This window comes from Pocillopora damicornis, chromosome 5 (assembly GCF_964200805.1).
Source record: "Pocillopora damicornis chromosome 5, jaPocDami1.2, whole genome shotgun sequence".
In the NCBI taxonomy this organism is placed as follows: domain Eukaryota; kingdom Metazoa; phylum Cnidaria; class Anthozoa; order Scleractinia; family Pocilloporidae; genus Pocillopora; species Pocillopora damicornis.
In genome coordinates this window covers 5,968,119-5,981,889 of record NC_142674.1, presented here as the reverse complement: position 1 = coordinate 5,981,889, position 13,771 = coordinate 5,968,119, and the positions used below count along the sequence as shown (strand labels likewise).

General features: G+C 38.1%; 1 protein-coding gene across 1 annotated transcript; it reads left to right on the top strand.

Moving 5' to 3' along the window:
* LOC149044850 (microfibril-associated glycoprotein 4-like) lies at positions 1-3,310 on the top strand. Its single transcript, XM_089206143.1, has 5 exons — positions 1-148; positions 573-814; positions 1,404-1,518; positions 1,961-2,347; positions 2,914-3,310. The coding sequence occupies exons 1-5, from the start codon at positions 46-48 to the stop codon at positions 3,177-3,179; spliced, it is 1,113 nt and encodes a 370-aa protein (XP_089062269.1). The 5' UTR covers positions 1-45; the 3' UTR covers positions 3,180-3,310.
* The last annotated feature ends 10,461 nt before the right edge of the window (positions 3,311-13,771 follow it).

Genomic DNA, 13,771 nt, shown 5'->3' with positions numbered 1-13,771 from the left:
GCGCCTTCTGCATTAGAAGTAGCTTTCTGTCGCGTATCTGCAAAGATGCGTTATTTAGACCTCCAGTTTTATCTCAAAATGAAAACCATCGTCTTCATCGTATCCATCAAGTTTGGAACTTTCTTCTCTTGGTGTAATTGCTGTTTGGGTAAGAACATCTTGTAATTTGTTAATTTTGGTAACTGTAAGGATTTAATTTAACTACGTTGGATACAAAACTATTGGAAAAGTGGGAATTGTTTTTTCTCTCCATTACTGATATTATATTCAGAAGTTGTCTTTTACATATTGCTTTTTCATTTTGATAACTGTAAGGATTCAATTTAACTACAAAACTTTTGGAAGAAAAATAATAATTTGAAGAAGAAATAGCCCTTCAAGTTACGTAAATTTGTCGAACTCCCATTAATACGACTCCATGGGCGTTTTTGGAGAATAATGACGTTAAGTTAAGTTAATTTACAAAGAGAACGCATTGACGGCAGATGGGAATAAAAATTGGATGAAAAAGTACTCGAAAAGCTCTTTATCTTGAAGAGAGCCACAATAAAAATTTTGTTCGCTTTCCACAGATGACGAATTTCGTAATATCGTGTTCAAACAACCAATCCCGAATAAGATATTGAAGAATCATTTGATCAAGACTGAGGATGTGCCTAATGAGGGGAGCTGTCGTGTGTTGTGTTATATGGACCCCGACTGCGTGTCCATCAACCTTGGACCATTTATGCGAGGAAAACACATATGTCAGTTAAACAATGCTACCGACAAAAGTCTCGCTAGTGAACGTGGTTTTACTCACCTTGCCATTGAGGTAACGAGCACATTTCATTCATCTCTTTGAGCTGTTTTGTGGTACCTGAGTGCAGATAGATTCTCTAGCCTCGAAGGATGCATTTATGGACTTGTTCTTCCATATAATCTTGATGATCATAGCGTACTTCAATGAAAGGTGGCTCAAATCACATCCATTAGATTCTTGCACGAACCTCAAGCGCGGTGGATGAAATATAAAAATAAAAAAAACCCCTAAGAATTAATCGTCCTTCACTGAAGCTTAAAGTGATTCCTTCAAAGTATTTTTGAAGCCAAAACAATCGATGTGAAAATATTTATACGTATATTTGGTGACAACATCTAACACAAGATTACTAGGTGATTTCAATTAAGAGTTTAAGAAATTTGGAATTGTGTGGGTTTTGTATCACAGCACGCGGTTATTTGCACACGAAACTTGCATCTCCTTATCAATCAGGCATAAAATTTGCTTGTGATGAGTTTTAAAAAATTCTTAATGGCGCCTTAACACATTTTCCTTTTTTCAGAGTTTGGAGATGTTATCATGACAACTTTGGTTATAAGTTTAATGAAACGTGCTTCATTTTATATTTGTTATTGAATAGAACCATTGTAATAGCGGCCCATGTTTAAACGGAGGCATCTGCCAAGCTGGTTTCACAAGTAAAGGTTTTCGGTGTATCTGTCCAGAAGAATTCAGCGGAGGAGAAGTTTGCCAAGGTATTGTAAAGGTGATAGTATGGTAAAAAATTTCAGCATAAACTCTCTGAAACCTTATGAATAAAGGAGGTAAGTTTTTAAAGAAACTGTGGTGCCGCGTCAGTGGGAGAGTATGACAAGGTAATAAAGTATTATTAACTGAGTTTTAAAGCTGACGTTTCGTGTGTTAACACTGCGTTAGAGCGAAGCGTAGATCATTTCATATGTAATCCATTTAATTATTTTATCTTAAGTGAGATGTGTCTCCTTTCTTGCCTAAGTTTCTTATTTTGATATGGAATCGATATCGTTTGGAAAACACTTCTGTGTCTGAATTTACCAATTTTTTTTATTGCTCTCATCAGTAAAGATACTGTTCTAATCCAGTCAGTACCTTGTTGTTTGCTGCATATTCAACGCGATCAGTTTTTTTTAAAATTTATTTTAAAAATTTTTATTCTAGCTTTCAGAAATTGCGCTGACATTTTAAAATCAGGCCAAAAAAGAGACGGTGTGTACGTCATCAAGCCTGACGACCGATCAGCTTTTGATGTCTTCTGCGACCAAACAACGGCCGGTGGAGGATGGACGGTATTCCAGAAAAGAATCGACGGTTCCGTTGACTTCAACCGCCACTGGAGCGATTATAAGCATGGCTTCGGAAACCTCAGTGGCGAGTTTTGGCTCGGCTTAGACAGGATTCATCGCTTGACTTCAGATTATAACAGCATACTACGAGTAGACCTGGAGGACTTCAAAGGGGAAAGTGCTTACGCCGAATACAGCTCTTTTGGTGTCAGAAGTGAACATGACAAGTACCAGTTGATCCTTGGTTCTTATAACACAGCAGGTGACTAAATTCCTTTATACGCACATTGTGAAGAAAAGTCACAACAACAATTTCAACACAAACAAAGACGGAAATCTTGAGATACGTTTTAACCCTGTGGATCTCGTCTTCTGATTCCATTTCTCACTTCCTTCTTACCACCACCTACTTTCAATGTGTATTCGAAGCCATTTTGGTAGCTATATACACATTTTCTGTGGTAAATCGAGCTCAAACGAGCGTGGATGCAGAAAAGACTTCATAAGCGCGGAAGGAAGAGTAAAAACTTAAACCTTATTTATACGGAATAGCAAATATGCAGCCAAAGCTTTAAACCTACTCTTGCGAGATCAGTGGCGGCCGGCGGATCTAGGGGAGGGGCCCGGGGGATCCGGGCCCCTTATTCTTCCTTATTTTGGGTAAAAAAAAAATAACAAAATAATCGCAGAGGAAAGAAAAGCCGGTAGGGAAAGCGAAAAAAACCTCCCCCTCTCCCTCCATTTCCCTAGCTCAAGGTCTGAATCCGCCATTGAAGACAATATAACTTTTAAATACTTTCCTGGTTTTTGCTTTGGTAAATTTCTTAGGAACCGCTGGTGACTCCTTCTCTTACCATAATGGCTGGCCATTTTCTACTCCGGATGAAGACCACGATTTCAAACCCACTGGGAACTGTGCCCTTGAGTACCAAGGTGGCTGGTGGTTTAAGAATTGTCACACGGCTTTTTTGAATGGTCCTTACATACGTGGGCATAACCCTGATCATGGCGAAGGCAATATTTGGGAAAATTTTCGAGGTGTTCGTTACTCATTGAAGAGCTCTAAGATGAAAATAAGACCTCGAGACTTTTAAGGCGCTGAATAATAGTTTCTCTCACGTAGCACTGATTTTGTGCTGGAGCGTTTTCGAATCACAGCACTAGGTTATATTCAGTATTGTTAGCGATATAAAACCGAATCAAACCAAAGGTGGAAAACAAAGCACTAAGATAACCATAAGACTGCAAGTCGTCTAAGTTGGACTGAAGTTCCTCTTACATAGCACAGATCATGTCCTGAATAATAGTTGATAGCTTTAATTTTGGCATTGACATTTATCACATCACAGAAGATGAAAGCCAACCTCTGATTGATTGATACCGAGAGAGGATAAAATTAAGACAAAAAAATAGCAAAATATAGCAATCGTCAATATCTTTGCATGAACAGTCAAGAAGCAGACGGCAAATGCATAGTATTACAGTTTGTCATTTGCATGAACGTTGAACAGATATTGTTAAAATCAAACTACAAGGTCTGTGCTTGTTCGATTCATGTCGTAAGTCTCAAGTTAAGCCGCCGATAAAAAGTCTTCGTAAAGGCTGCCATCAAACGGCTTTTTAACCATTGTTTGGTCATGACCATTTAATCTTAATTTACAAGCAGTTAGGGTGGGCGGCCTGACTCAGTCTTTTAAATATGCTTTAAAGAGGCATTGTTATGATATGAGTATCTATAACATTTGCCTAATTTTTCAAGTTAGCTATTTCTAATCCATTTAAATCTTCTCCATCCTTGGCAATACTCGTTCGCTTTTGGCAAACTCTCTTCGATTTTGTTATTTCCCCGTCATACCAAAATCATTTTTTTTGGTTTTCTTGACGCGAAAGCTGATTTTGCAATGGCAATCCTCTCCATCCTTCCTCATCCTCGTTTGTTTTGAGTTAATTGATCTCGTTTTGGCGTTTTTCTATCTCACTAGAGTAGTATTTTTGTTCCCCTCCTCACTGAAAGCTCGTAATTTGCACTTTAAACAGAACAGCAAAAATTTGTCAAGTTTATCATCTGAGATTCATTTCAATTTTCTTCATCCTTCATTAATTAATTATTTAGATGTAGATGTAGATGTAGATAGTTTATTCTGATTAAAATCGCAGCCAAAAGCTGAATTAGATTAATCGTTACAATAGTAAAATCTAATAAAAGTATGAGAAAAGTATAAGAAAAATGTACACAGATTAACTACAATTACTATATATGAATGTATTCATGAGTCTCTTCGTCTTAGCCAGAGGAACATTAAATTTCCTCTTTCGTCTCAAATTGAGTTCACAGTTGTTCTGAGGAGGCAGGAACTTATACAGTTTATGGTCTGAGTTACAGGTGATGGAATCAAAAAGCTTAGTTGTGATACAGTGCCTGCGTTGGGAGAGCGTCTCCAAGTTGGCTTGATTTAATGCATCGCTATATGGAACAAACGGAAAAATAATTCGCATGGCACGTTTCTGTAGCTGCTCTAACTCAACAGATAAATATGCAGGAAGTGCGATGTGAAACACCGGGCATGCGTATTCCATTACTGGGAGGATACAAGTCCTGTAAGATCCTTCAGATCTTTGGTGGGAATATTCGCTCTCTTCAGTTGTTTAAGAAAATATAATCGACTTGCAACTTTTTTACTTATTTCAGCAACATGACAGTTCCACCGAAGGTCGGAAGAAATGTTTAGCCCCAACAACTTAACAGTCGACGCTACCTCTATTGCTTTCCCGTTGATAACAATTGGAGCAAAGTCCGCGGCTGATTTAGCGAAAGAAATCCGCAGTTCCTTACATTTCGATTCATTTAGCTGGAACGTATTTTGATTAGACTTAGCAATCAGTTCCTCCACATCAGATTGAATACGACTGCGTTCTTTCTTGTGAACACACTCTGCAATAGTTGTGTCATCCACCTATTTCCACAGATTCGAATTTCTGGTGTGGATGTCGTCGATCATAAGAAGAAACAGCCACGGCCCGAGCTTGGTTCCCTGAGGCACCCCTGCTGGTACATTCCTCCATTCGGACAGGCAATCTTCTCCCAACTTGACTCTCTGCGTACGGTCTGTAAGGAAGTCGATGATCCAGAACGATACGTCAACCGGTATGTCCAAGGCGAGCAGTTTCCCAGCGAGAAGCGCGTGGTCTATCAAGTCAAAAGCCTTCCGGTAATCGAATAAGACAACCCTGACGGTGGATCCTGTCCCGTCTTTATGTTTGGCCCAGGAGTGCACCAGACTGATTAATGCATGTGTTGTAGAAGATTTTGGGATAGCCCCAAATTGGTTGTCTCCAGTTTTCTTGAGAATTGATGGTCGCAAGCATTCCGCAACAACAAACTCCTCTGCCACCTTAGAGAGAATGGACGTTAACGAGATGGGAAGCAGATGTTTATTTACGTCTTTAATTGGTTTCTGCTTTGGGATCGGCATCGTATCAGCAGATTTCCAAGAAGGTGGTAAACGTCTTTCAGCAAAAGAACTGTTAATGATATCAGATATCGTATCGGAAAGGAGATCTGCATTTTCTTTTAGCAACCATGCTGGAATACTGTCGGGGCCAGACGCTTTCCTAGGGTTGATCGACACAAGCTGAAGGTAAACAGCATGCGTAGAAACGACAAATGGTTGCTCGGTGGAGTGGTCTTGCGACAGCTGGAAAGATTCAGCAGATAACGGTGTAAAGTCTTGCACTGGGGAGTGGAAAGTATCATTGATCAGGTTGGCCAGGTCCAAGGCACTGAGAGACTCCTCACTTGTGTGTTGTAATGATCTCATTAGCTCTTCCGTGTCCCTAACGGCCGTTGACGTGCCGCTCAGTTTCTTAACTCCACTCCACCAAGCAGACGGTTTGCACTCCTTAAGCTGGCTAACTTTGGAGTCGTAGTACCGCCACCTGCAGATCTTACGCTCACGGTTCACTCGGTTCCGCAGAAATCGAAACATCGGCTGATTATTTCTGCGAGTGCTCTTTGCCGCCGTCTGATTAGATCTTTCAAACCTGAATTAATCCAGGGCGGATCTCTAGAGTGGACCGCTTTGGATCGCAGGGGCAGTACACTGTCCAAACCATGTTGGATTGTCGACTGAAAAATTGACTCTTTCTCTGCACAGCCATGTACGTTGCCGACAAGGGTGTACGCATCGACCTCTTGGAGGTAGGTGCGTATAGCAAGACGATTGCTAGGTTTTAAGTCCCTCATCGCCCAGAATTCAGCGACATATCCGGGACTTTCATTGAGACGCTGGCGCTAAATTTAAAAGCTAATTAGAAAATGATTGTCAAACAATAAAGGAAAAGGGCTGAAAATGTCGAGGAAGGCTTACGTTCTCTTCGTTTACGGATAAACTACTTTTCAAATGCTACTTTTACCATATGGCTTTTAAAGAAGAAAGTTCAATTGAATAGTGTATCATTCTCACTTTGTTCTTGCGCTTTCAGAAGAGGTCGCAAATTTGCCTTGAAAATTGACTATGTTAGCATCCTGCTTGTATGAGAAGTCGATCTCAGCGCACTTTCAGGCGTAATTTATCTTCACTCAATTGCTAGATTTCTCTTTTACCATATGGTTATTTTTATTTGACATTCTAGAAAGCGTCATAGAAATTTTCAAGGGATTCCAAACTTTGGAAGTAGTCGCAAAACGCGAATTTCGAAAAACGTTTGCTAAGCATCGTAGTGTTTTATCCAAATTTGTCCTTTGGAGACCCCCACGAGAATACAAGTGACCTATTTTAAACTTCCCGCGAGAATATCAAGGTATGTTAAGCTCCGCCTCCGCAAACAATCGCGCACACGCTGCCTAATTAGTATTGAAATTGAGGTGGTAACTAGACAATGCTTAAAAAACTGTAAAAGCTTTTAAGATATGATCGCTGAGATCGCTGCAGAAATATTCAGCAATCGTTACTATCATATGGAAACTACACTCCTATTATTGTCGCAAGATAGACTCTAGTTCTATCTCGACGATCGTCGCACTCACAAGCCGGTTGTCGGAAGCATCGCTCATATTTTTCTCTACCGATTGAAGCGATTTTAACGAAGTAGATTCTTCATGATACTTTTTTTCTAAATTTTTCTTTTTTCTATTTTCATGATACTAATTTGTATAATTCCGATAACATTTTGACCAACGGGAGTCTGTCAGTCCATATAAGAATTCGCTGCAAACGAATTTGTTAAACGCTTTGTTAAGAGCGTGGCTATTGTTAATTATTGCTATTGTTCACTTTATGTCACCTTGGGATTTACTTTACGCATCCAACCGTTTGATTGACAGCAGCTGAAATCTGCACAGAGACTCATGTATTCCCAAAGCTTTACCTGCTGACCAATCACAACCGACTAGTTCAGGATATGCAAATTATTATGCTGCCCGCTGATTAAATGGGCACTGCAAGTACATGTCGCGAAAGACAATAGCATTCTGGGCGATGTTGTTTTGATTGTTGATCGCGAGTCCGGAAGCTGGGATCTATCCTTTGGCTGTACCTCTACGGACATGTGATCTGATAGACCGTGGGGAGGACGTTGGATGGGGTCCTTGCATTACTCTCTCAGATTCGTTAGGACAAGGTCCAGTATTTTATCGCCTCGCGTGGGGAATTTGACAATCTGTTTTAGATCAAAACTGTTCTGAAGACGCTTGGTGTTTAGCCGATTGAAATCTCCAACAATAAGCCGACCACTGTTGGGAAAGCGCGATTCAATGGACGACAAACTCTGCCACAAATAATCTAAAATTGCAGGGTTATTGTTGTTTGGTGGATGATAGATTATTCCTAAAACAATACAACTGAATCCCCTCGGGAGACGAGCAGGTCGTAATTTTAACCAAAGCGCTTCAAAAGATGGGTCTTCTAAATCTTCCAGGATAGTAAAGTTGATATTGTCTTTAATGTATACGCAAATCCCTCCATGAGTAATATAAACTCTGTCCTTTCGCACAAGATTGAAGCCACTGAGCGCGACAATGTTATCTTGAATATAACTACAAAGCCATGATTCAGTTATACAAACACAATCCAAATTTGCATGTTGGACAACGTAGCGGATTTCATCAATCTTGGGAGTAAGGGACATAACGTTCGATAAATATAGCGATGGAACGTAGGCAGTTGGAGAGCCCTTCCTTGTTGAGATTGAAGTTGATGTTAGACGAACGCAGTTTAACGGATTGTGGGCGTGTTGGGAAACACGCCAAGATGGTTTTCCAAAGCCATTGCCGACACCTCGCTGTTGAATCGTGCTTATTTTAAAACGGCGAAGTTTCCAACGCTCTTGAACAAGACGACCAGCACGCACACCTCTATAACGAGGCCAAAGACGTAAGGAACTCGTGTTGACCTTGTTAAAACTTACTTAGGTATAAAACTTACATAAAACTATAAAACTTGGAGGAGCTCTGAAAAGTGCTGCCATTCAGATCGGCGCATACATAAGTTTAATACATATTTAAGTTTGTTTTATTTGGTGTTTCTACACAGGCAAGCAATCATTATTGCTTCCCTTATTTTTTTAAGATTCAACTGACATCAATTTTCAACGAACCTAAAATAATTTCTGATGTAACTTGTTGAATGTTCCGTCCAAACCCATCTGTGTTCCTTGCGATCATTACGCACTAATTATGACGCAGACACACAATTAGTTGTATGTCAACAAAACGTTGGCGTCTTCCGTCTTATTCTAAAATATTTTAACTCTAGTATGAAGCAATTGGAACACAAAATATGCTTGTCGTGTATCATGCATATGTCTCCAAAATTAGCATCCTTTCAAGCTTCTGGAATATAATTGGAAAGGTTTTGTGAAAAAAAAATTCTATTTGCGCAATTTAAGAACGTTTGAACGTTTCTGAAAGGACAGTTACTAATTATGTTTTTTGGCCAAAATGCAAAACAAGGATAAAATAAATTTTAGCCATAATGTCTAAACGTGCTTAGGTTTATGGCAGTTCACTGTTTATCTTCAAATCATTGTGATCAAGAAATTCTGTATAAACAAACATTGCATGCTTTAATTCTAAGCTCAAAATAAACTGTAAACTTTAGTATTAATCACCTCTTCCTCACCTCTTGAAAAAGAAGGAAGGAGAAAAACAGTGAAATTCTTAATCAGTTGAAATTTTTCAGTTATTGGTTGGTGTTAATCTAGAGTGAAACTCTTTACCCTTCAGAATTCAGATTAATTTTTCTTTCTTAAAGTCAAGTTTCTCTTTTAAAACACATTCTTTAAACCTTGTTCTTAACACCTGCTCCTTAACCAGAAACGGTTTAAAGTTTAAAATAACCTCATTGAAATATTTGAAGGATGCCAACAGTTTTTCAGTCTACACGTAATAACAGTAAGCAAATTTAAAGCAAATGTGCCAAAAAAACTCCCAGTCTCTGAGGAACTATTTTTGTTAAGCTCCTGATAACGGCAGTTGTGTTTGTTAATTGACACACAAAAAAGATTACTGCGGGGTTTCTAGGAAAATATTAACAATCTGCAGCAGAAACGCGGTCGAAATAATAACTGTCTCTGAACCAACTGTGAGAAGAAAAATAAAGAATAAAGACTTTTATCTCCTGTTGCTTTCAATTATCATTTCATTTGAAGCTTTTGTTTACTCAGTCATTACAGAGTTCGAATCAGCTTAGGGTTTTACGTTCACAAACTTATGAAGTGACACTTCTAGTAATAAAAAAATGGCTGTGTTATAAATCTCTAGGTTTTGCTCTTAATTAATCAGAGCTGCAAGATAATTTAGAAATATTTCAATTCCATTTTAGTAAAAAATGATGGATCCAATTTACAGACTTTTAAAATGATATTCACATGTGACAAAGCAAGTCTAGAAATCTCGATTTTTTCTGAATTTTTCTTTACATGCCTTTTGAAGCCGAAATTACGTGATTTGATGAAAAGTAGGAAAAGTAAACCATGTTACTGGGAAATTATTTATAATCAATAGCACGGGAATCTCCTGGTAGTTTTATTTTAAGTTCAGATATAGCGCATGTCAATGGTTGAAAGAGCACGCTCTATCAAAGTACAAAACGTAGAGCTGAACTAAAGCTCTTACGCCATTTATCAAAGTGTCCTATTTCTGTCCACTTACCAGACTTCTCTCTAGCTTTTTTTCGTTCATCGGAAGTGAAATTTCGGGACAAGCGAGCCGGAAAGTAGCAACAGAAGAACCAAACAAAGGATTGTGAAAATTCCAAGCGCCGAAATTGACGTTATTATAACGTGAGTATAAATTGCTTTTATCTCCCTAACAACACCTGTTGGAGGTATCATTCATTAACAGTTCAAATTAATTTAACTTCCTGAGAGAGCATATGAAGGAAGAGAAACACGCAACATGATAAAACTTATCATGTTGCGGCATTTTCATCCATTTCAGTGGAAGCAGCTGTAGGCAGTCGGTATAAACAGCTAGAAAATATCCTATAAAGGGCACATTCACATATAAGTTAATTGCAACCAGTTCAGAATCCTGTCTGCGGCTGAAGTACCTGCTGTTTAGAATAATACACCCTTGCATTCTTTAGAGTATGTAATATATTTAAGGGTGAAAAATAGAAGTGCCTTCTGCATTAGAAGTAGCTTTCTGTTGCGTATCTGCAAGGATGCGTTACACCAGTTTTATCTTAGACATCCAGTTTTATCTCAAAATGACAACCATCGCCTTCATCGTCTCCATCACGTTTGGAACTTTCTTCTCTTGGTGTAATTGCTGTTTGGGTAAGAAAATGTCGTTAATTTTTTCCTTCTATAGTCTTAAAATATATCTTTTATTGTAGATAAAATTTTCATGCATTAAGCCTGGACAAGCTGTAGCTAACTGCAAGCAGTGTATAACTTTTTTTTTTTTAATTCCAAACTTGTAATAAACTTTTAACTTCTTGTAAACTTGTTTTTGTAATATTTCAACTAGTTCAGGATCCTGTCTGTGGCTGAAGTATCTGCTGTTTAGAATGATATACCCCCTGCATTCTTTAGAATGTGTTACATTTAAGGGTGAAAAATATAGTATCTTCTGCATCAAAAGTAGCTTTCTGTCGCGTATCTGCAAGGATGCGTTATTTAGACCTCCCGTTTTATCTCAAAATGACAACCATCGCCTTCATCGTCTCCATCATGTTTCAAACTTTCTTCTCTTGGTGCAATTGATGTTTGGGTAAGAATAACTCCTTATTTTTCTTTCCATTGTCTTAAAATAACTCTTAACTGCTGATAAATTTTTAATACATTAAGTCTCGAAAAGCTCTAGCTAACTGCGAGAAGTGTATATATTTTTTTTTCATTTCAAAATTGTAATATACCTGTAACTGTAAATTTTTACATGTACTCTTGTAACTAAAGCCAAAACCCACTGTCCATTCTTATTCCGAGCCATTTTTTTGTGGAATTTGTTTTTTTTCTCTCTCCATCACTAATATTATTTTTTTTTAGTTTACTTTTACATATTGTTTCGCAATTTTGGTAACTATAAGGATTAAATTTAACTACGTTGGATACAAAACTTTTGGAAGACAGAATAATTTGAAGAAGAAATAGCCTTTATTCCGTAAATTTGTCGAACTCCCATGAATACGACTCTATCGACGTTTTTGCAGAGTGAAGACCTTAAACCTGAATGGATAAAGTTAATTCACAAGGAGCACGCACTGAAGACAGATGGGAATCAAAGTCGAATGAAAAAGTTATCAAAACGCTTTCTATCTAGAAGAGAGCTACAGTAATAAAATTTGTTTGCTTTTCACAGATAACGAATTTCGCAATATCGCGTTCAAAGAGCCAATCCCGAATAAGATCATGAAGAATCATTTGATCAAGACTAAGGATGTGCCTAATGAAGGGAGCTGTCGTGTGTTGTGTTATATGGACCCCGACTGCGTGTCTATCAATCTGGGACCATTTATCCAAGGAAAACGCATATGCCAGTTAAACAATGCCACTGACAAAAGTCTCGCTAATGAGCAAGGTTTTACTTACCTTGCCATTGAGGTAACGAGCACATTTTGTTTATCTTTTTGGGCTGTTTTGTGGTACCTGAGTGCAGATAGGTTCTCTAGCTTCGAGGGACGCATTTGTGGAGTTGTTTATTTTCCATATAACCATGGTGACCAAATCGTACTTCAATAACAGGTGGCTAATTCACATCCTTTAGGTTCTTGCACGAACCTCAAGCAGAGTGCTTAAAAAAATAATAATAGTTGTTATAATAATAATAATACCCTAACAATTAATCGTCCTCCATTGAAGCTTGTAATGATTCTTTTAAAGTGTTTTTAAAGCTAAAAATCGATGTGAAAGTACAAAATACTGAAGCGCCTATTCTAATGGTGACGAAATTTAAGGTAAGAAGACCTGGTAATTTCAATTAAGAGTTTAAGTAATTTGGAATTTCGAGGTCATTTTTATCGCAGCACGCTGTAGTTAGCTCACGAAACTTGCATCTCCATATCAACCAGCTACGAAATTTGCTTCTGATGAATTTTTAAAAAATTCTTAACGGCACCTTAACGCATTTTCCTTTTTAAGAGTTAGGAGATGTTATCATGACAATTTTGGTTATAGGTTTAATGGAACGTGCTTAATTTTATATTTCCTATTGATTAGAACTTTTGTGATAGCGGTCCATGTTTAAATGGAGGCACCTGCCAAGCTGGTTTCACAAGTAAAGGTTTTCGGTGTATCTGTCCAGAAGAATTCAGCGGAGGAGAAAATTGTCAAGGTATTGTAAAGGTGATGATATGGTCATCCATATCATCATCCTTGGTCACGTTTGAGCGAAACCTAAATCATTTCACAAATTTTCCATTTAATTATTTTATCTTAAGAAAGGTGTGTCTCCTTTGTTGCCTAAGTTTCTTATATTGTGTAATTGGTTATCCTTTCAATCACCTTTTTTTAATTACAATTCTTTCGAACCGATAGCGTTTGGAAAACAATTTTGTGTCTCAATTTTCCCAACTTTTTTGTTTCCAGCTTTTAGAAATTGCGCCGAAATCTTTAAATCAGGTGAAAAAAGAGACGGTGTGTACTTCATCAAACCTGACAACCAGTCAGCTTTTGATGTCTTCTGCGACCAAACAACAGCTGGTGGAGGATGGACGGTATTCCAGAAAAGAATCGACGGTTCCGTTGACTTCAATCTCAATTGGAGCGATTATAAGCATGGCTACGGAAATCTCCGTGGTGAATTTTGGCTTGGCTTGGACAGGATTCATCGCCTGACTTCGGATAATAACAGCATTTTACGAGTAGCCATGGATGACTTCGAAGGGAAAACTGCTTACGCCGAATACAGCTTTTTTGGTATCAGGAGTGCACAGAAAAAGTACCAGTTGATCCTTGGTTCTTATAACACATCAGGTGACTAAATTCGTTTAAACGCACATTGCGCAGAAAAGCTAACAACATCAATTTCAACACAAACAGAGACGGAAATCTTACTACAATACTTGAATAAGATGCAGAACATTGTTAGAGAAGCTAAGGAAGTACTAAACCCAGCGGTTTATTCACGCAAAAAGAAACTCGATAATCATTTAGTAAACGATTTAGATATTCATGAGATCCCTTCTTTATTTTTCCTTTTCAGCATTTGTTGTTAAAATAATGTTTGAAGGGTTCTGATTCTTGA